Genomic DNA, 24,029 nt, shown 5'->3' with positions numbered 1-24,029 from the left:
GACTGGTTCATATTGTCTGTGCTATCATAAAGGTAGATTATTGCGTGGCTGCATGTTTTCTGGACTGGCTGAGCCAGTCCCGGTCAGCTTCTCTGTATCTATGGGCTAATAATCCTGTTTGTTTTATTTTGTTTTTTCCTAGAAGCTGGAACTACAGTTCTGTAGTCAAAATCAGTTAATGCAACACAAAATGGCATCATATGCATAGCATGAAGCAATCAGATGTCATTTCACATCAGGAGCTCTGCGGCATTGCTCTGAACATGGCTGCTACCAAAGGCTGAGGAGAATTGCAGTAGTGCAGATTAAAGATTTTTTAAAATTCATATGAGAAGTATTTTTTAAACTGATATTGGATAATACACCTAGTAGTGTGCATAGTTTTGACCCACTGTATCTCACACGCAAAGTACATAGCACCATAGAGAATTCAGAAGAAAACCAGCAATTTGAAACCCTTATTCAGATTTGTGTCAGCTAGGCTATTACAACATAAAAAAAAAACTACAGTCAGCCGTACTCACATGTGTAATGTATTGCTAAATTATAATGCACTCTACATCTGTGCCATCACTTTTGATCTCATACCTTGAAGAACAAAAGTAATGTTTTAGTACAAAAGTTTTTGTTTTCAAGATATATCTGGGGCTTTTTTCCAGAGGCTGGGTGTCCAGGTTACTTTCTAATACCTAGTCTACCAGTGAGCTTCGCTGGAAAAATGAGAGAGACCCTATAGGGCTCAACCAAAGTGTGGGTGCTGCAAGGAAGGAAACACGACTAAGCGTTCATATACTGCCATTCAAAGTATATCACAATGGTTTCCATCCTAAACAATAAAACATTCTCATAAAACCTAAAGGCATTATGTAAAATAAAATTATACAATAAAATCATGTAAAATTATAATCACTAATAAGACAAATGAAATAAAAACATATAAAATTATCACCACCAGAATAGTACCTGAATGTACATATTTGAGGAATTTTTATTTCAATTATCTGCATTTATTTATATTTAATTTTCAATCTAATATATTATTTGATATGAATTTTGCTTTCAGCATGTTGCTAGGGAGAATTGGGGAGGAATTAATGATGTATTAATTGTTTTGATGAAATGTTTTTAATTTTTATTTTAAAAACTACTGGGCCAATATTCAGTAAAGCCAATGAGCAGCAGAACTTATCTTCTACTGAATATACTCAGCTAAAGCTACCAAGGTAAAGTTATCCAGGTCACTTTGCCACTCATAGGCTTTTTCTGAATATCTGAAAAATAACAAGGTTGCGGCCTAGCACCCTTTGTCCCCATCTTCCACTTAGGCCCGAACAAAGTGAATAAATGAATATATATGCCACTGACAGCTACTGGTACTTAGATATTGACCTCTTAGGGAGTGGTACAAGATGCTCTCCTCCTCCTGCTGATGTACAGGGAAGTTTTTATAAGTTCGGGGGGAGGGAGGCGTGGTGTTGTCCCACTTTTCAAAGAAAGTAGGGATCAGGCCGCCCAGCCCACAACTTTCTTAAAATTATTTTGGGGAGTGGGCAGACTGCTAGGGACTGCGCTATTTTAAAAAAATTATTTTGGGGTGGGGGATAAGGTTGCTGCTGGGCCTGCAAGTTTGTTTGTTTCCTTTTTAAAATCTTACTTGGCTAATTTTAGGCCTGCAATGTTTCCAATCAGTGTTAGCCAGGTAAGCTCATCCAGCTAATGCTGAATATCAGTGCTTGCTGGATATATTTTGCTCACCCCGCACTGCCTCTTTTTTTTTATCCTTTTGGTGTAACAGGATATTGCAAACCCTGGATTTGTTTGTCTATCCTGAACTTAGCCGGACAAACCTTTTTGCATATCAACCTCATTGGTAACACCTTAAACATGCTTTCAAAGTTAAAATCAAAACCAAAACAGTCACACATTTTTCACGGGCTGGCCCTCTGGCTCTGCCCTGGATTGCACTCTGGGGAGGGAGGAAAGATGGCTGCCACTACTGTAGCCACTGCTGCCGGCGCTAGGGCAGCACGGAAAGGAAGAACTCGTGTGGCCTGAGTTTTGGCCGTCTGGGAAGGGGTTTCAAAATGGGAGAAAAGAAAGGGGATAATATAAAAGGATTTTCCCTCTTCTGTGGGTGCGTGGCACTTTGCAGAGATATGCAAAAGCTGAAAGTGCAAAAGGTGGCATTTTCAGCATTGTGAATTATTTGCTAAACAAAAAGAATGTTACTTTTCACATGAACTCATGGATTCAGCGGTGTTTGTGCAAAAGGCCTGGCATCAAGTACTCAGGCCAGGTTTTATATAAGCCAAAAAGTGACGCTCTAGACTCAGCCCCATCATAAGCTTTTAACTTTGCAGAGTATTGGGTTACCCTAGCAGATGTGTGCTCCTAGTTCTGAGTCCTGAATAAGCAGGGCACCAAGCAGCCTCCTCCTGCTTTGTACTTTATTTACATTACTACCTGCCTTTGGTGCAATCCTTTGCTCAAGTCCCCCCTTTCTGAAGAGCTTTCAAACGCTGCTAGCAGCACGCCAAAGGGGCTGGAAAATAAGGGGGATAAATACATTTTGCTTTAAAAGCCGGTTTATCCCTGCGGAGGAGGCACAGCGTTTCGGCTCTGCAGCATGCACGCACAGAGAGGCACTAGGGTGCGGCCGCCTTTTGTTCAGTCAGGCAGAAGTACCGCTTTAATGAGGTCATGGGGGAGCATGAGCTGGAAGGACCCATGCCCTCTGGTTAGCAAATACCTGTATAATGGGGGTGGAAGTTAATGCTACCTGAAATGAGCCTGTACTGCTGGGCCCCAGTTCATTCTCCATGTTTGATCCACACCCACCCAGCCCTTTGTATCTTCTGAGGGACAGCAGGGGCACTGCTATGGATGAGAGGATTAGCTTACCTGGTGAACTTCTCTTGTACTTTTCTAAAAGTTCTTTTTAGGTCTGAAAGCTTCTTCCGCCCTCCTCCCACCCAACAAGGAATAAAGCAACGAAACCCACTTCAGGAAGGGTGCGGTGTTATGAAAGTCCCCCCCCATGGATCTGCCCTTCCTCGCCCTGCAGGTTCGTATGACCTCCTGCCTCCGAGTGCCTGCAGCTGGTGTTGGATGTACTGGGGAGCTCTGCAACCAGAGGCAGGCGGCGGGGCCAGAGCGCAGGCAGTGGGAGAATTATGTCCTGCAGCAACCAGTGCCAGCTACGGAACGAGAGGTGGGGAGAGAGAGACAACACTCAGCCAACAAAAAGCTTTATCTCGGTTGTCAAACCTGGAACCCAACTTAAGTTCTCCTGTCCCCAACAGTGACCCTGAAGAGTAGAGCCTCCGTGGGTCCCTTGGTAGTACACTGAATCCCCAGCTAGCCCTGCTGCCAAAAGCCAGCCTCAGCACCGGATGCAGGATTTTAGGGTCTTTTTTTTTTGTTTGTTTGTTTTTTAATGGACTCCACATAAAATGAGTCCCAAGTTAAAGTAAACGATTTAAACAAACTACAATAATAAAAAAAAAAAAAAAAGTTTAGCACTAAAGGTAATTAGCAGCTCCTTGCGTGACACAGTTTTCTGGATTTTTCAGCTGAGTGACTGGCAAACTCCTCTGCTTACATGAAGGAACCAAACTTTGCAATTCTGAGTCACGTTAGTGAGCGATAATGTAACCCCACTCCCCACAAAGCTCTGCCCTGTGATCTACATTTACTATGCTGACTGAGCGCCAGCTGCTCTGGAATGGGGAGATCAAAATCGGGTCCATCTTCTGATGAAGTCCCTTCCAGAATTCTAGAGCACCATGGGATGCATCCTGCTACACAGTTTTCAACACCTATCAGAAATGGGTCTATTTTAGCTATGATTCTTTTATTTTAGATAGTAGTAGACTATCTATCTGAATCTATCTGAGGTAAAGGATTAGGTGGTGTTAGTCCTGTGGAGTTTTTCACCTTTGAACCTCCTGTATTTACAGCTTTTAGGCCTGCAAAAGTGCCCCGTTGCAGTCACAAAGGGCCATATGCAGTAAAACGTGCTAAAAAGCTTCAGCAGGCGAGCTGATAAAAATTTGAATGTGCATAGTAAGCATTATTTAATGTGGTATGCAATAAGTTTTACAATATAAAAGTTAATGTTTTACCACACAAGGGTGACTGCAGTACTAATATGCACATTAATAAAAAAAAACATTTATTTATTTGTAATATTTATATACCATTGTTCTGAATCAATCACAGCAGTTTACAATGTATAAATAAATAACATAGCAAAAAAACCAATTACATAAAAATTCAAATAATACACAAGCAGCTAATAAAAAATAAAAAAATAATACAATTTAAAATACATATTTAAAATACAACCATAAAAATATAATTAAAATAAAATAAACTGAGTTAAAAATTTAAAAGAAAGAAAAAAAGAAAATGCCTTATTTAATAATCCAGATTCTGGAAACATCCTGCAAGCCAGAATAAAAGAAACTGCCTTAGTTAAGCTACTTTGCATAGCAGCTCTCTCTCAAAATGCCCCATGCCAAATCAACCCTTTCACTTTTGGCCAGTAAACACAGGGCAAGGAGGAGGGTTTCATTCCCCCTTAAATCTTAGCAATAGAAAGAGGCCCCCAGCCTCCTTCTCCAAGCAACAGGCCTCCTCTGCACTGTGGAAAGAGAAAAATAATACCTGCTCCCCCTTTCCCCTGAGACATTCTCCTCTCGTGGCATTCCCACCTCCCTCCCAAGACAAGACATGCACCCCAAGAATCCCTCGCTCTCACACAGCAGCCCACTCACCCACTCCTCCAAACCCAGGTTTTACCAGTCCGATAGGTGGGATCTTGATGAGCAGAAGGGACATTGGAGCCCTCTTGCCTGCATGATGACAGATACCAAAATTTGGTTGAATGATACACCTGGGGGAGCTGCATCTTGTGCTCAATGATGCATTTCACCAGATACAGTGAGGCTCCACCTAGAGGCATCGACTGCGGTGCAGGCAGGAGGGTTCCAATGTCTCTTCTATTTATAAAGACCACAGCCAGGGGCAGTAGAGTGTCTTTTTGGTTTGGGGGTGGGGCAAGCATATTTCCCCCATTTATAATGAATGTTAGTCTCTCTAACATACATTCTTTGTGTAAACCATGCAAAGTATAATAGATTATTATTCTAACAATGAGGAGGTGAGGGCTGGAGGAGGGAGCAAGGGTAGGGAAAGAAGGGGGCTGAGAGGAATAAGGGCAGGGCTAATGAGCAAGGGAGTGGAAATGGGTGTGGGGGAGAAAGGAGATGCTGAATAGGGGGATGGGGAGAGGGAGGTGGGATGCTGAAGGGGTGAGAGGAGAGGGCTAGGAGCAGGCGCAGAGAGGCGTAGCTGAACAGGTATAAAGGTACACTGCCTGGGAAACACTAGTATTATGGTTAGAGCAGCCGGCTGAAAGGAGGCCAGGGTTCAAATCCTGCTTCTCCCACTGCTGCCCCTTGTGACCTGGGGCAAGTCACTTCATCCTTCCTCTAATTCAGGTACAAACTTAGAGGTCGATTTGAAATGTGTTGCTTGCGCAAAAAATGCCGACATTCGCATGTATGTGTGCAACGCAGATTTTCAAACCTGCGATATATCTACCATATAAATGGGCTTGGACCGACGTGCCGCAAATGCGCAGTAGAGAGCAGCTCTACTGCGCATGCGTGAGCACGTCGGTCCGAGGGGAGCCCAGCGGACGGCTGTCTTTGAAGCGGCGAGGAGGAGCGGCGGCGGCGGTGGCGGCGGCGGCACGGAAGGTCTCCGGTGGGGTCTCTTGCTCGCGCAGGGAGAAGCAGCGGCGGTGGCACATATACAGAAATGGGAGGTCGCCGGAAGTCTCTCTCTCTCGCGCGCCTCATCACCGAGCCCGGTGGAGCGGCGCGCGCGCGAGAGAGAGATCCCCGGAGACCTCGCATTTCTGTGTCTGTGCCACCGCCGCTGCTTCTCCCCGCGCGAGAGAGAGAGACCCCACTGGAGACCTCCAATGGAGGAGCAGCGGTGGCGTTTAAGTGTCAGGCGGGCCAGAGAGAAGAAGAGGGAGTGGAGGAGGGCTGAGGGAGAGGGGAGAAGGGGAAGGAAAAGGGAAGAGGATATGACTGAACAAGTGGGAAGGGTAAGAAGTTCTGGAGAAGAGAAAAAAGAGTGGTGGAGGAGGGCTGGGAGAGGGAAGGAGTTGTGGAGGAGGTGGGAGGGGATGGAAGGAAAAGGGAAGTTGTGGAGAACCGTGCCTGTCTGAATGATGGAATCTCGCCCGTTTTAACGGGCTTAACGGCTAGTATATATATATATGTGCATGCACCAAAAAAAAAGGGAGGGCGGAACATGGATGTTCCAGGGCAGCGCCAACACTTGGTCACATAACTCCATATTTTAAAACCCGGAGGCCGCAGTGCGCGAAAGTCTTGTTGGCCACGTAACTTTACTACTGCTTCACATGAGGAACAAGTCTGTAAATCTCGAGTTTTAGAGCTTACAGGACAGGGTGAGGGGTCCGGGTCAACTAGGGGGTGTGTAGGATGAAGACCTAGAGGGATCTGCAAGATTTTGATAGTGACTGGGCAGACTAACTGGAAAAGCTGTGAATGTCCCTCACACGAGCATGTTTTAAAATCCGCTTTAAAGCCGGAAAAGTCCTATGGAAGACCCACGAAGTAGGTATGCTTGAGTAACCTCTTAAAATTAGGAGCATACTTACGCACAGTAGGAATATTTTAAATCGTAAATACGCAAGTGCGCACGTGATTTAAAATTCCAGTGTATCTCCATCGCAGGCCGATATGTGAGTATATATTCACGCACGCACTCATTTTAAAATTAGCCTGTTACTGTAATCCCTCCTAGGGATAGGGAAATTTCTACAGTGCCTGAATGTAACTCACCTTGAGCTACTAATGAAAAGGAGTTAAATAAATAAATGCATAACTACTCAATTTAGGCCGGATTTTTCATGGCCCACGGGCATAAAACACAGGGGTTATGCGTGCGGCTGGGCCTGTTACGAGCACAAGAGCCGGGCCTTGGCAGAGAGATGGGGAGGGGCGTTCCGGGGGCAGGGCGGAGCTAGAGGCGCCCGGTTCAGCGGCCATTTGCTACTGTGCTGGCACGCGCAACTTTATCCTGCTCCTTTGCAAAAAGTAAGTTTAAAAAATGGAGGGGGGGGGTGGGATAGGGGGCAAGTAGGATAGGGGAAGGGAGGTTAGGGAGGTTAGGGTAAGGGTAGTGAACTGGGGAAGCCCTACGATGTGTCACCACGCGAATTTGCGAAATTATACCCCCCCCCCTTGTGCACGCCGACCGGGATTTTGTAACATGAACGCGCACATGGTCGCGCGTGTGTTCTTTTTCAAAATCTACCCCTTTGTTTTATTCCCTATTTTCATATCTTTTGCCCAGACAATGCAGCAATGGTCCTTAAACAGAGGACACAAACTGCACTCCCTCTGGGACCCTGAAAATGTGGATCCCAAGTCTGGCCACTAGGTGTTGCTGTTGGGCAATGACGGAGACTCCCCTCTCCCGAAGAGGATGCAAGAACTGCCTCAGCTGTATCCCCAGTTCAGTCCGCTCTGGGGAGCAGAAGTAGGGGTGATTCTATAATGAGACAGAGTGAGGCAGCCGCCTGAGGCAGCAACATTTTGGGGTTTCAAAAAGTGCCCCCCCAAAACTCTTCTCCAATGATCACCTCACCTGGCCTAGACACATAGCTATAGACATGCGCATGAGGTTCTCACACCCCACAGGCTGAAAGAGGAGCTTTGTGGGCGCAGAAAAATGATGTGTCCGTGGGGGCTGAAGGTGAGAAGAGGCCCAATCCAGTGACAAAGACAAGAAAAGGCCTAGCGGCTTCTGGCAGAGCCCAACCTGCTGATAAAGCCCCACAGGATGCCAGAAGAGCCAACCCACCAGTGGCTGAAGAAAAGAAGAGATGTAGGCCGCTGGCGACAAAGAAAATAAGAGACCCTACTCAATGGCTGCTGGCAGAGCCCAACCCGCTGGCAACTGAAGAATGCAAGAGATGGATGCCTGGGGCCAAAGAATAACAAAGGACCTGTGGACAGCTGACAGAGCCCCATTTGCTTGGCAGTCCAAAAAAATTAGAATAGTGGCTGCTGGTAGTCCCCAACCTTCCAGCGTCCAAATAAGAGACGAGGCCCAGCAGCGGCACAACAAAATAAGAGGCCCTGGCTACCTGCAACAGAAAGGAGAGACAAAGCATGATTGATAGCATCTGTGAGTGAGGTAACAGGAGACACTGTGGGTCTGCATGTGAGAAAGCTTGTGTACATGTTTGGATTTGAGAAATCATATGCATGTGTGTGAGAGAGCATCTATGTGTGTTGGTAAGAGCGTGTGTGTGTGTATATATGTATGAGAGAGTATTTGTGTGTATGCCTGAGAGCACAAGCATGTGTGATAGCATCTGTGTGTTTATGAGAGCATGTGTTGTGTGTTTGTGAAAGAACAAGTGTGAGAGAGTGTGTGTGTGTGTGTGTGTGTGTGTGTAAGAGCAAGTGTGAGAACATCTATGTGTGAATGTGTGGATGAGAGCATGTGAGAGAGAGCATGTGTGTGTGTGTGTTTGTGTGTATTAAAGATCAAGTGTGAGAACATGTGTGTGTATGCTAGAGCAGGTGTGAGAGTGTGTGTATGAAAGAACAAATATGACAGCATGTGTGTGTGAAAGAGCAAGTGAGAGAACACACAGAGCATGTGTGAGAGCATCTATGTGTATATGAGCGCACATATGAGCATGAATGAACGTATGTGTGATAGAGAGGGAGGAGAAAGTTCCCCTGCATTCCTCCTCCCCCCCCCCCCCCTCCAATTCACGGAAATCTCAGGGTGACTGGAAATCAAAGGTTCCTAAGTATGGAACACGGGAATTTTTAAAATTCTTACTAGTTTTAATTATTGGGTGCAATTTAATGGATCTGCTATTTTGAAATATTTTATTGCTGTTTGGGATTTTTTTTTTTTATAATTTTTATGAGATTGTAATTATTAGATGTTCTATTCATTAGCTATTTGAAATATTTATCCTGTTTGTTAGTATAGTTTTATTGTTTGATGTTTTATAAGGCATGGTATTTCTATTTTTCACTGCATATAGTTTGGCTTGGTTCAATTTCCAGTTCAATTTTTGTCTACGTTTGTTTATAATTTAAGGTCACTTTATTCTGTATTTGGTGAGGGTCTGTCTGTGCTTTGCAGGTGTGACTGAGGTGTGGTGTCTTGTTAGTGTGTACTTTTTCTGTGTAGGGATCTATAGCAAGCTGGCTTCTTGTGTTCTCCTAATAGTAGGTGTATTGGTGTTTAGGGCATGGTGTAATATTTGCAGTGTTGCCTTTTCATAGATAAGGTTTTTATTGTTTGAGTTAGTGCTCTTTTTTTAGTATGGAAGATTTACTATATTGTAATTCAGTAGTTTACTCATGGCTTTCTAAGGACAAAGCTGAAACCCAACATACATTACAACAGGCCTAATACCATATGCATTCCGAGTGTGTGTGCTGCTTTTTTGCAGGGTTTTCTGGTTGGCACCACAGCAGTGCATGTTAAAATAATATACATGCTTTGATATTTTTATCTCAGAAGATTATATTTTGAATGTCCTTTTTCATGTAAAATTGGTTACTATAAATGCAGAATTTTTAATTGTGTGTAGGGCAGGGGGGTGGGGCACAAGGCTGGAGTTCACCTGGGGTGCCTAATAGAGAGTGCGCCACACACAGACTTCCCCCACCGTTCCCCCATCTCCAACTTCCACAGCGGGAAAATGCTGGGTGAAAGGTGGGAGGCAGGTCTTAGGGCTCCTGGGAGTGTGGCAGGGCTGCCAGCTTCCTAGAAATATTATCACTGACACTTTATCTGCCACTCCTCTGGGAATTCTCACCTCTGCGTCCCCCCTTCCACAGCATTTCAAATCACTGAAAGAGCCAGACTAAAAAGAGACCCCCTTCTTAATGATTTGGCCTGTGCTGTGTGTGTGTGTGGGGGGGGGGGTAGGGGGGGCGCACGGCGGTGCCATCTCATCCCTCACCTCAGGAAGGTGATTCTCTTGAGTTGAACCCCCATGCCTCTCTCGTGGCAGTGACTGAAGCCACCAGACCAGCCCAACCCTCTTTCCCTTTAAGAGTTAAGGGGCAAAGCAGAACTAGCCAGCACCTGCCGGTGACTTCTTCAGTTCAAAGAGTTTATTTGCTCATAACCTAATGGTGGCAGGAATGATTACACTCTGCTGTGTGGGACGGGCCATGCTATTATGGGTCCCAGTGGAAAATGGCCTCGTGATGCAATGGGGAGTGTCCGTTCTGCACTCCTGAGCTCTGGAAATTTAATGTAAACAAACTGGCTGACAAACGCCAGCAGCCATTCGGGGGAAAATGCTTACAGTTCATTGTATTTCTTTAGAATAAAGAGAAGATGGCAAATGCTCCCTGAGTGTCCCCTTCCTACTTTTTAAACAGGGAGGTTCTGATAAGGGGAAAATATGTTTTAAAGATTCTTTGAGAGCAGTGATTTCTGTAGGTTTTGCAGCGTTTTTTTCTGCTTCCTTACTAAAGAAAATGTTTTTCTTTTCCTCATATCATTTTAAGCTCCTCATGTTACACAGAAGCCTTCCAGACAACATGGTAAGAGCATGTGTGATGTGGTAGCTAATCAGGTAACCCAGAATATTGTATGCTCCATGCTAGGACTCTGCTACTTACCAGCAGCTAAGGCCATAAGGGGCACTATACTCCCTTGGAAGCCAATCCCCTCCCCTTTTCATCCATTTCCCTTTATAGCAGGTAGTAAAAATTACTGACCACTGCCTTATAGAAGGATCTGGTAGGGTTTAATTCCCAGCTCAGCTCTTCCATTTCCTGAGTTGGTTGGGACAAAAGATGCCCCTTGGGGAGAAGGGAGGGAGTCATGGTCATTGCACAATGGTGACACCTAGTGTTTGTATTCAGGGCACATGAGTGTAGGGTTCTGGAAGGACCTCTGGTGTATGGTGCCTCAGTCCAGGACTAAATAGACTGAAATAGACTGGGGGGGGGGTATAAAATGGCGGGGGGGAATCTGCAGCAGTTATGAATGAAGGCTAAAGGTACAGATCCAGGTCCTAGATTATCCTTTGCTTCCCAAAGAAGCTGGAGTTAGGTAAAAAAAAAAAAAAAAAGAAAAGGTATGGAGCGAGCCCGGTAGCTCAGTGGCTGCACTACACAGTGCACATTGCCAGGTGCAGGACCTGAGTTTGTTTTTCCAGCCAGGATTCTGCTCCCTGGGCTGGAAGCACCAAGAAACAGGAGAAAGATACCAGGGCAAAAAAACTAACTAAAATCCAGTATGCCCAGCTAGATTTTTCCTCCTGACCCTTTCCTCAAAGAAGCATTTCAGCTGAGCTCAATCAAAAAGACAACTCACCGATGATGCAGGGCACGGAAACTGCTTAGAGACAATGTGCATGAAACCCTGAAGGTTGATATTCAGAGCCATTTAGCCAGATAAATTCCTATTCAGCTAAGTGGAGCTATCTGAATATTTAGCCTCGCTCAGCAGCCAGCGCTTAGCCAGCTTAACTGTTTATCCAGCTGAATAGCCAAATAAATGAGGGATGGGACAGAGTGTTCTGGAGTGGAGCTAGTTAGTCGGATAAGTCTAGGACAGTTATTTGCCTGACCTATAGTTAGCCAGATAAACTTCTCTGGCTAACTACAAGATAAATGAATGCATTCAGCAGTGCAACCCCGCCACTGTATATCTCGCCTGAATAAATATTGACCTATTATCTTAAAGATTAAAAGACTTGATTTAGGGTGATATGCACTTGGATGCCTTATAGAGTTTCTCAAGGCACCAGTGTCTGAGCCTGCAGTACCACATAGAAATCTCACATCAGCAAACAAAGCCCTCCTAACCATCCCGTCGGTTAAAACAGCACGGCTAACCCGGGTCAGAGAGCGAGCACTGTCACTGGCTGGACCCATCTTCTGGAATACTATCCCCCTGGAAGTAAGATTACAGGGAAATTTCAAACTATTCAAAATAAGTCTGAAAACATGGTTTTTCAAACAGGCTTTTTACAGAGAGAACAGAGAAAGTAAGGAAAAGCTGGCGTTACAAATCAGCACCAAACGACTAGTTACACTTGCCACTGGCAACTATTTTTAAACTCTCACTGATAAAAGTAGATTAAACCTGAAAGTACAAGAACGAATTACATGTAAGCTAACCATGAGACATGTATTGTAGATGAGCCACAATCTATGGATAATGATGTTTCTCCTGAGGGTCTCCTAGGGTGCGCCGCGCGCTCGCCACCCACATCTTTATCCATGTCATGGCGGGAACCTCGGGGGCGTCCCCTCCGAGTGATGTCTCGCCATCCGGGTATTTAGCCTGTCCTTTGTTTGCTAACATACAGATCGATACAGTAAAGTGCAACCGCGGTTACCCTGCTCCTAACTCACCTTCTACTCACTTTCCGGCCGCGTTAGCCCTTCCCGCGATACACTATCCCCTTTAACTCATCCCTACTGCCTCTTAAAATCCCCGGGTAACCCCTTCCGCCCGCGGCATGTATATTAAATGTAAACGAGCGAATTAGCTATTCCCTCCCATACAGTAACGCGCGCCCCGACTATCGCTTTTTTACCCTGCCGTTTTGCCCCGCGTTTACCCTGCTAACTTACCGCCTACCCTTACCCCTGCGTTAGAGGCAGGGGTAAGGGTAGACGGCAAACTTTCCCCCAGCCCCCGCTCACCTGCCCTGGCCGCGGCCGGTCTCCGGTGCAGCCCCAGTCCTGTCCCCTCCTCCCGAAGCAAAAAAAAAAAAAAAAAACCCGAAAAAAAAGTAGCAAGAGAGCGAGGGGAGAGATGGGCAAATCCTAGGCTCGGGCCTGCTAGTCCCTTCTCCTCTCCTCCCGAAGCAGGGCGCGAAAAGCAGCCTTGCTCCGGGAGGAGGGGGGGGCAGTTTGAAGCGACGAAGCGACTTACGTTTGCAGCCCCCCCCCCTCCGGACATCGGCGATGACCGCGGCTCCAGCCTCCAGCTGTCAGACAGACGCATCGCACGTGGGAAAGCGGCCCCTATGCGTGCAATTGGCTGCTCAAGACGTGACGTCCCATGCCGTGACGCCAAACGTCGTGACGTCACGTCTTGAGCAGCCAATTGCACGCATAGGGGCCGCTTTCCCACGTGCGATGCGTCTGTCTGACGGCTGGAGGCTGGAGCCGCGGTCGTCGCCGATGTCCGGAGGGGGGGGGGCTGCAAACGTAAGTCGCTTCGTCGCTTTAAACTGCCCCCCCTCCTCCCGGAGCAAGGCTGCTTTTCGCGCCCTGCTTCGGGAGGAGAGAACAAGGGACTGGCAGGCCCAAGCGTAGGATTGCCCGTCTCTCCCCTCGCTCTCTTGCTACTTTTTTTTCGGGTTTTTTTTTTTTTGCTACGCCCGAGCCGATAAAAAACCCACCTCGACCCTTTAAAACTAATCCCTTTGCTTCTCCCACCCTCCCGACCCCCCCAAAAACATTTTACAGGTACCTGGTGGTCCAGTGGGGGTCCCAGGAGTGATCTCCCGCTCTCGGGCCGTCGGCTGCCACTAATCAAAATGGCGCCGATGGCCCTTTGCCCTTTCTATGTGACAGGGTATCCATGCCATTGGCTGGCCCCTGTCACATGGTAGGAGCACTGGATGGCCTGCGCCATTTTTAAAGATAGCGCTGGCCATCCAGTGCTCCCTCCATGTGACAGGGGCCGGCCAATGGCACGGATACCCTGTCACATGGTAAGGGCAAAGGGCCATCGGCGCCATTTTGATTAGTGGCAGCCGACGGCCCGGGAGCGGGAGATCCTGTAAAATGTTTTTGGGGGGGGTCGGGAGGGTGAGGGAAGCAAAGGGATTCGTTTTAAAGGGTCGGGGTGGGTTTAGCGGTTATTTTTGTGTGTCGTTTTTCCTGTCCTCCCCCAAAACAATAAGAGAACCCCCACGATCAATATCATGGGGTTTTCCTATCGTTTCGGGGGAGCCCCCGATTTCTGATGATTTTGAAAATATCGATGATATTTTCAATCGTCCGAAGCCCGATTCACATCCCTATCCTGCAGGCAGTATCAGCAAAAGCCAAGGGCTTCTGAGAATAATCGGTGCTTCCCTTGTGCCTTTCAGACAACACAGTGCCTTAAAACTAACACGAGCTTCACAGGCTTACTGGCATGAAATTATACTATCCACAGCATGCATACGTGCCCAACCCATCCACAGCATGCATACGTGCCCAACCCATCAAATGCATACGTGCCCAACCCATCAAATCTTTCAAATTATCATCTACCATAAGCAGAGCTTTCTCTCTCGCTGGCCCCTCCATATGGAACTCCCTGCCTCCCGATATACGCCTGGAAACATACACACCCACTTTCAAGAAAAAACTGAAAACATGGCTCTTCCAGCAAGCTTACCACACATCACCTGCCATTACATAAACCCCCACTGTTTAACTAAAAATTGAGTAACTAAGAATTTGCTACATGACTAGGAATCTACTTCTCGGAATACGTCTCATGCCCATCGATTTTGTACTTTGACTCGGCTACTTATGTAATTAGCTTTTGTAAATAGTTGTGATTTTGCTGATTTTGCTGTATCTATTTATTGATATCACGGACGCTGCGCAGCATAGTCAGCTCTATACCCTATCCCAGTTTTAACCTCCTTGTTCTCAGTTACATGTAAGGGCCCTGCCCAAAAGTTAACCTGTTTTTTCAATGTTATATGTAAGGGTTCTGCCCATTTGTTCCTTTTTAACTGTAAACCGATGCGATGTGTAAACGGTCATCGGTATAAAAGAAACTTTAAATAAATAAAATAAATAAATAAAATATTCTTGCCACTATCTTGGCCACTGAACTGGCTGCCCTTCCCTTTTCTGGTAAATATATCAATCGACAGCATATTTTTCAATGTAATTACCAGGTAAGTGTTGTACATAGTGGCTTTTGTGCCTGCACTAAATAGCCTTGACTTATTCATTTAAATCTCTATTGATTTATGTATAGATAGATATGTTTTTGCTGGTCCTAAATTGAGACATCCATTTCTACATTCAAGTCTTTCTGTTGGGTTTTTAAAAATGTGTTTTATGTCTTATTTCCAGGTCCCTAATATTTCCCACAAGGAGCAACTTCAGTTCACCTTGTGGTTATTCCAGCACTCTGGTCTTTACATAAGTGACGGCTAGAAGGGAGGCTTCTTCCAAGACCGATCCCCCATAAAACCACATTTTGCCAGTAGGAGAGTGACCTGAGCATAACACAGTTACCAGCCTTTCCTCAATGAGCCTCAACAAATGCCTAGAGTCAGTCCCAAAATTATAGTTTGAAATGTTGTTCATTAGCCTCTACAGTCCTTCTTTCAAGCCTTTAAGCAACCCACATCTTAAAACTCATCCCCAATTACAACTGTTTTCTTTTGGAAATGGTTATGATATGAATAACTGTTGTGGATGCTGCTGACCCTTACCACATCAAGATCCTGAGAAACCCTGCGCTTGCGGAGCTCCTCCATTCTCTCACACACGTCGGTGAAGCAAGTATTGTAGTAATCTGCGTACTGCTGTGCCAGGTCATCAATGTTCCCCAGAGAACCATCCTGCAAGAAGACAACAGAGAATTAGTTAGTACTGTTGACAGTATGTCACAAAAAGGACTTCTGTGCTAAGGAGAAGGTAGCACTGCTGATGGAGTCTCTTTCATCAACAATCTTGCTTTTCCTGGGCTATTGTCCTACTTACGAGGCTAGAGAAGGATGAAAAAGTTTGCATGGAAAGTGAGAAAAGAAGAGAGTGTTCATTCATCCTTTGCAAATTTTATGGGGAGAATAGAGCTTTTCGCCTAATTTCGTTTGACCATAATTCATAGGATCATATCATCAATCACCATGATTTTGCATTTTTAGGGAAAACGTTTGTCAAATTTTTAGTGCTTCTGCTAAAAGCTTTGGCATTAAACCCTATGGCAAAAGATTTTATGTAAATGCAAAAAAAGTTGCAAATTTTTAAAAAATGATTCATGAAGCATTTCACACAGTTTTTACTCAATAATAAACATTAATAAACATGGCCTAGGATGGGAATGCAACATTTGTTGCAAGTTGAGATTGAGGTGAAGTGGAAAAACTGTATTAATGAGCACTGTACCAAGACAGTAAAGCAATGATTTTATTTATTTGTAGTCATTTTTATACCACAATATCATAAAATATCAATGAGGTTTACAAACCTAAAACATATACATAAAAAATTTTAAACATAAAACAGCAAGAACAACAACAACTTGAGATACTATTCCAACTTTCATCTGCATTCAAAAGTCAACAAATCTGTCATAAACACCTGTCTATGAGATTGTGTTACCAAAATATCTCTGAAACAGCTAAGTTTCTAAACGTTTCTTAAATGTGGAAGTGATAGATTCAGTTCTTAGCAACTCTCTGGCATGTTGTTCCATAGTATTGGTCCGCCCACTGAGAAGGTATGATCTAAAACAAGGTGAAAACATCAGACTTAGCAAAAAACTTTCAGAAATAATTTGAATTATGTCAGAGTTGTGGACCCTATATCCTCACTGCTAACAGGCAGAAGATGATGCAGAGACTTGACTGGAGCTTCGGTTATACCAGCCCCTTTCCCCGCGACTTGAGCCTTTGAGTTCTGGGTGCTGGCAGGTCTTAGATGAATGTCTCTGGTGAGGGTGAAGAGAAATTCATTAGTCAGGCTATGGTCGAGGCAGGCGGTAGACAAGGAAGGTCAGGTCACAGGCTGTGGTCAAGGCAGGCAGCAGACAAGGAAGGTCAGGTCACAGGCTATGGTTGAGGCAGGTGGCAGACAAGGATGGTCAGGTCACAGGCTATGGTCAATACCGTGGATCAGTCCAAGGAAGCACGGCAAGACTGGAGACAAGGAGGCAAGGCAAGGCTGGGCAGGGCGGAGGACTAAAAGGCAAGGCAAGGCTGGACGAAGTTGAAGACGAAGAGGTAAGACACCAAAATAGCAACTCACCTACCTGCATGGAAGTCAACCCATTGCTGAGGCTGTGAGGAAGAGGCAGAGAGAGCCCTTTATAGGGCTAGGCATCTGATGCCATCTGAGGGCAATGCGGATCTTTTCCTGCCACAGGCCCTTTAAATGTCTTGCCACACTTCAGGGAGGCCGGTGTTGGGGTGAAAGAACCAGTTTGCAGAGTGTCCCATGAGCTGCAAACGTAACAGTACCCCCTCTTAAGCTCCCTCCTCAGGGTCTGAGGCTTTGATTTTGAGGGAAATTGTCAATGGAAGTCACTTGTCAGACACGATGCTTGAAGGTTAGTGGAAGGTTCCAAAGAGTTTCCTTCTGGGTCAAAGTGTTTCCAAGCGATAAGATACTTGAGTTTTCCCCACCACCTATGGGGTCCAGAATTTCTTCCACTTCAAACTGTGTGTCTTGTTCCACCGCTACATCCGTGGTGGTGGGAAGTTTTCTGGAAGGGCAGGAGAGGATTAACTGTTTCAACAAGGATTCTGAATATTTTGGGAAGCTTTAGTTGAAAAGTGACAGGTCCCATCTGTCGTCAAATAGGGTACCTACCAATGAAATGTGGCATCAGGCGGAGGGAAGGAACCTTGAGATGTAGGCGTTGAGTGTTCAGCCACACCGAATCGCCCTTCTTGAATTGGGATGCTGTTCGGTATTTGGCGTCAAGTGTATTTTTCAGCTTGTGCGGCAGCATGAGATATTAGCTGGGTGGTCGTAGTCCAGAGGGCATGGAGTTCCTGAGCAGTGAGATGGGCTGCCAGGCAATCAACAGCAAGAAGTAGCATGAGTGGTACCCACAGATGCTTCCCATACACGATCTGAAAGGTTGAAGAGCCGGTGTTACAATTCTACCCAGAGTAGTAAGGAGGCCCAATCATCCTGCCTTTTGTTGACATATGCTTGAGAAAGGTTTTGAGGCTCTGATTAGTTCTTTTGCTTTGTCCATTGCCTTGGGGGTTATAGGCCGTGGTGAAGTCCAGAGATATGACAAACTTACGGCAGAGGGCCTTCCAATAATGGACAGTAAATTGAACCCTTCTATCAGAGAGGATATGAGATGGTAATCCATGTAGCTGGAAGACATGCTGAACAAAAAGACGAGCTAGTTCAGGAGCAGAGGGGAGCCCAGCGAGAAGTACGAAGTGAGCCATTTTAGAGAATCTGTCCATGATGACCCATATCACTGTGGAGCTGTGTGAGAGGGGAAGAGCCACCACAAAATTGGTGGATATATGGATCCATGGTTCCCTGGTAACGGCTATAATAGCCCCCAGGGTCAGGCATGATCTATTTTGTTCTGTGCGCAAGTGGGCAGAATCTTACATAGTCCTTTACATCCTGCTTGAGCTGTGGCCACCAGTAGTGGTGCTGGAGGAATTTGAGGGTTCTGGATACTCCTGGGTGCCCTGCTATAAGGGAGATGTGCGCCCATTTCAACACTTTTTCCTGGAGTTTTTGGAACAACAGTCTTCCCTGCTGAGATGGAGGTGGTGGAAGCCGGAAGGACCCTTGCCGGGTCAATGATGTGACATGGTGCTTCTGTGGTATCCTGAGTTAGAAAAGAATGGGATAAGGCATCTGCTCGGAAGTTCTCGGCAGTACAGTAGTGGAGGTAAAAGCCAAATCAAGAGAAGAAGAGAGACCAGAGGCCCTGCTGAGGATTGAGGTGTTGTGTCTGCGGAAGATATTCCAAGTTTTTGTGATTGGTGTAGATGGTGGTTTTGTGTTGGAAGCCTTCCAGGAGATGCTACCACTCCTCCAGGGCAAGTTTGACGGCTAGAAGTTCTCTGTCTCTGATAGTATAATTTTTCTCAGCTGGAGAAAATTTTTGAGAGTAGAGTGAACAAGAAAGAAGTTTCCCTTCCGTGCTGTGTTGACTGAGGACAGCCCCAACCCCAAGGGAAGAAGCAACTACCTCAAGCATGAAAGGACGGGAAGTGTCCAGATGCCAGAGACAGGGTCCTTGAGTGAAAGCTTGTTTGAGCTTCTGAAAGACGTTGACCGCTTCTGGTGGTCAGTTTCTAGCATTTGCATCCTTTTGGGCCAAGGCCATGAGGGGAGCAGCCAGAATGGAGTATCCATGGATAAATTACTGGTAGGAATTGGAGAATCCAAAAAATCTTTGTAAAGCTCACTAGCCCAGCGGCTGGGGCCATTGCAGGATGGTCTTCTGTTTTGCTGGGTCCATGCTGAGTCCAGTGCTGGAGATGATTTATGCCAGGACGGGCAGGCTCTCTTGTTCAACACCATACAAAGAGTAATTTCTAAAAGTAATTACATATCTGCAATTATATGAACCAGCCCTCATCAAATGAAGGGCAAACAATATAGGAAAATAAGTACATTCAAAATATATAACATTCAAAAAGAGAGAAGAAATCACTTACAAATTAATAACTACCAACTGCAGCTTCTGACCTAATGGTTTTATATATACAAACAATTATTATTCTCCTGTTTTATCCCTCAAGAATGTTTCCCCAATAGATCGATGCAATACTGTGCGCTCAGGCTAGTGCACAGGGTAACTCATGGTTGGATGCACATCCATAACTCCTGATGCAATATGGGGATCAGCGCATCCAAAATGCACATCCAAACCAGTGCGTAGCTAATAGCACTCATCACATGTAAATGCCATGTTGATGAGGCTATTAGCTATTACCCCCTTATGTAAAAAGCAAACATGCACCTGACGCGCACGTTTTAACCCTCAAAACATAACATCAGTCCCAGAGCTGGCGTTGTCTTGAGGAGCCTCAAAAATGTAACAGAAAAGCTGAACACACATACTGGATGATCAATTTTTACGAACGTCCATTTTCCTAACCCGCATACAGCCACTTCTCCTGGGCACCCGATGCCAAGGAGGCAATAGGGATGCACGATTTCCTCTAGTGCCACCTTTTTAATGCAGTGGCTCATTAGCCTACTGCATCGCACACCCAGGAGAGGTGGATGGGCACGCATTAGGAAAGCATTTAATAGGTGCACAAATACAAACATTTAAAAACACATAAATATTAAATATTTGAATTACATTGATAAGCCAAGTTAAAACTAGCCTAAAAATAGAATAAACCAGACACTATGTAATAAAACTTACCAACACCGAAATATATTCCCGATACCATCAAACATGGTAATATAATAGCCTGGCGAATGCCGCACATGCGTATATTTCTACCATAGGCGTTAAATAGAGGAAGCAATGAAAATGAGTACATGTGACTGGATAACATATAGGGAGAGAGACCAGTAAACAACTATCATAAAAAAGAACTCCATTCAACATCCAAATTTAAACTATGGGGATTAACACTGTCCCAATCAAAAATGAAACGCTGCTCCTTTTGAACCAATACAGGCTATGGTCTATGAGGTTGGCAAGCAGATTTCCAGATTGTGGATATAGTTGGGCTTGTATTAAGAAAGCTTTTCAACATGCATTATATGCTAGTCATGACAATCTGTTAGTACCTTCGTCCAAATCACGCGTTTCAAGATTTGGTGGGCTTTACCATGCTCTCCTCTTTCGGGAAGAATTAAAGCTATTATTAGGAAGCACTGACCCATTCTGAATCAAGACTCCATGTTCTCCGTCTTTCCAATTTTTGTGTTAAAAAAGAATCGTTCTTTGAGTGATCAGCTTATGTCTGCTTCTCTTCTGATGCTCCCATGTACGGCTTCGAGTCCAGTCAGACAATATAAATGTAGATCATGTTTACATTGCCCCTATGTACTGGAATTGACTGAATGTCATATCAGCATTTCACATCGTATTTATAAATTGCCCACACACTTTGATTGTTTCTCATCTCAAGTGATTTATGTGATACAATGTGTAAACTTTTATATATCAGGCAAACTAAATGATTTGTTTGTATCCATATACTGGAGTACATGAGCTACATTTGTACTAATAAGGAGAGGGCTCCACTTGTAGCTCATTGGCAATCCTTGGGACATCGTGTGGAGGACTTAAAAGTTTTTTGTTATCCATTCAATTAAGTTACATCGAGGGGGTAATATTTCCAGAGCATTGGTTCAAAAGGAGCAGCGTTTCACTTTTGATTGAGACACTACTGATCATCTTGATTTAAATCTGGATGTTGAATGGAGTTCTTTTTTATGATAGTTGTTCACTGGTCTCTCTCCCTATATGTTATCCAGTCACATGCACTCATTTTCATTGCTTCCTCTATTTAAAGCCTATGGTAGAAATATACGCATGCGCTGCATTTTTTCACCAGGCTATTACATTGCGTGTTTGACGGTAGTAGGACTATATTTCGCTGTTGGTAAGTTTTATTGCATAGTATCTGGTTTATTCTATTTTTTTGGCTACTTTTAACTTGTCAATTCATGTTATTCAATTATTTAATATTTTTGGGAATATTTGTGTGTTTTCAAATGTGTTTGTATTTGTGTCCATATTAGATGCAATAATAAAACTTTTCTCTTTGGCATATCAAAATTTGTTAAATAAAAGTTTTGAAAATTTACTTAGGCACTTTTTATTTTTGTTTATTTGTTCTTTGTTACGTCTGTATTTTATTTACCTTCCAGTTTGTGCACCAGAGAAAGTGCCAAAGTTGGACTGTAAGATTCAAAGGTGAAGGGGTGAGGAAATGTAGAGACTGAGGAGCAGGAAGCAAAATTGCTTAACAAGTATTTCTGTTCAGTGTTCACTGAGTAAGGATTTGGAGAATGACCCACCAAAAACTGCCACAAATAGGAATGGAAGTGAGGTACATCTCAAAAATCTTCAATAAGAGTAGATAAAGCAATGGGGCTAGACAGGATACATCCAAGTGTATTAAGGGAACTTAGGGAAGTTCTGGAAGCTCTGTTATCTGACCTTTTCAATGCTTCTTTCGATTTGGAATGGTTTCATAGGACTGGAGACAGGCAGATGTGGCTCCTCTTCACAAAGGAATAATAAAGAGCAGTCTGGAGACTGCAGGCCAGCTAAGTCTCACCTCAGCAGTGCTTAAATGAATGGAATCGCTGCTGAAACAGTGGATCGTGCAGTTTCTGGAATCCAATGGATTACAAGAGCCAAAGCAGCATGTTTTTATCACAGATAAGTCTTGTCAGACGAATCTGATCAATTTGTTTGACTATGCGATCAGAAATTTAGAATGCTAGATGTAGGGTACTTGGGTTTCAGCAAGGTCTTTGACACGTTCAGCATTTATTTACTTAATAATATTTATATCTTGCCTATTGTGAAACAATCATACTAGGTGGGCTACAACATCATAAAATCAAGCAATCACAAAATACAACAAACGATTAAAATACAGAAAATAAAAATCTACAACAAACCTTGTTTCATGTTAGCCAATAATGAGAACTCACTCTGAGTTGAAAGCCTGCCTAAATAAATAAGCTTTTAAATGTTTAAAAACAAACAAACCAATCATCATCAATTGCACGCAAATTCTCCAGCAAAGAGTTCCAGAGCATAGGTGACATAAACAAAATGACTGGATTAGAAATTGGTTGAGTGAAGAAACAAACATTAGTGGCAACTGTAATTCCCTCTGAGGAAAGGGCGATTACCAGTGGTGTGTTGCAGGGATCAGTCTACAGTCCAATTCTTTTCAACATTTTCATAAGTGACATTGCTGAAGGGCTATCGAAAAAGGTTGGCCTTTTTGCAGATAATACTAAAATTTGCAACTGGAAGGTTATGAAAACATAAAAAGGGATCCAGTGAAGCTTGAGGAATGGAGGGGGGTGATCATTTCTGATTATCTTAATGTGACAAAACAAGTAGATAAAGCAATGGTAAAAGCCAAAAGGATGCTTGGATGCATAACGAGAGCAAAAGCAAGCAACAAAAAGGAGGTGATATTGCCTCTATATATTGTAAGTCTTTGCTGAGGCATCGTTTGGAATGCTGTGTACAATTCTGGAGATTGCACATTTAAAAAGTATATAAACCAGATGGAGTCAGTCCAGCAGTCATAAAGTATATAGGGACAAAGAGTATAAATCTAAACGTGCATAACCTGGAGGAAAGAAGGAAAAAGGGAGATATGATAGAAACATTTAAATACCTCCAAGGCATAAATAAACAGGATGCAGATCTCTCAAAGGAAACAAGGGTCTTGAATGAAGGGTCAAGGGATGAGGGTGAAAGGGAATAGACTCAGGAACAATCTAAGGAAATATTTCTTCACAGAGAGGGTGGTGGAGGCATGGAACAGACTCCCCTGTGGAGACAAGGACAGTATCTGAATTCAAGGAAGCATGGGACAAGCACAGATTTCTGAGGGAGAAGAGGAGACTGTAAAGCTGAGCAGGAGATGTGGATGGGCAGACTGGATGGACTAAATGGGTCTTTATCTGCCATCATGTTCAACAATTCTAAAGTGTTTAGTATCCATGTTCACTCTTTAGCTGCTCATGCTATATTCAAGCTTTATGAAGGTAATTTGAAGAGGCAGTGCTTTACCCACTGAAATGTCCTTTATGTAAATGTACCCACCAAATATGTAGGGAAATGTATTCACATAAAACCTGCATGCACACACTTTTACCCACACTCAGGAGGGAAGGGGGAAGGTGGAGGGTCTGGGCAGGGTTTTTGTTTCCATGCATACTTTTTTGAACAATGTGGATACATTTTCACAGCAAAACCACCTGCATCAAATTGTGCAGGTGATTTTGCGGGAGAAATTTTCAAAGCTGACTTATACACGTGACTTTCAAAAAGGGTGCATTTTATGCAGACTGTTAAAAAAATTACCTGCTGCTATATGTATTAGTGATGATTTCGAAGGGTGCTGATAAGGGTCAGGGTAGGAGCTTCCTAATTTAAAATGGTGAGCCAGGATAAGTAAGAACAAGCTTTCAAAAATGCTTAACAAATATCTCATCAGGGATGACCAAACGTTTATAAAGAAACACGGGAGCTTAATGATTTGGTTTAACCGCCAACGTAATTATCTGATAAAA

General features: G+C 44.3%; 1 protein-coding gene across 5 annotated transcripts in view; it reads right to left on the bottom strand.

Annotated features, from left to right (window-relative positions):
• Nucleotides 1-24,029, bottom strand: part of SASH1 (SAM and SH3 domain containing 1) — a 590,251-nt gene that overhangs the window by 335,501 nt on the left and 230,721 nt on the right. For all 5 annotated transcript variants that reach the window (XM_029594048.1, XM_029594049.1, XM_029594045.1 and 2 more), the window contains exon 2: nt 15,512-15,640. In XM_029594048.1, coding sequence (XP_029449908.1) covers nt 15,512-15,556 — 45 coding nt within the window. In that variant the 5' untranslated portion in view covers nt 15,557-15,640. The remainder of the gene's footprint in view (nt 1-15,511; nt 15,641-24,029) is intronic.

This window comes from Rhinatrema bivittatum, chromosome 3, assembly GCF_901001135.1.
Source record: "Rhinatrema bivittatum chromosome 3, aRhiBiv1.1, whole genome shotgun sequence".
Classification (NCBI taxonomy): Eukaryota; Metazoa; Chordata; class Amphibia; order Gymnophiona; family Rhinatrematidae; genus Rhinatrema; species Rhinatrema bivittatum.
The sequence above is the reverse complement of the archived record's forward strand: the minus strand, read 5'-3'. Positions and strand labels throughout refer to the sequence as shown.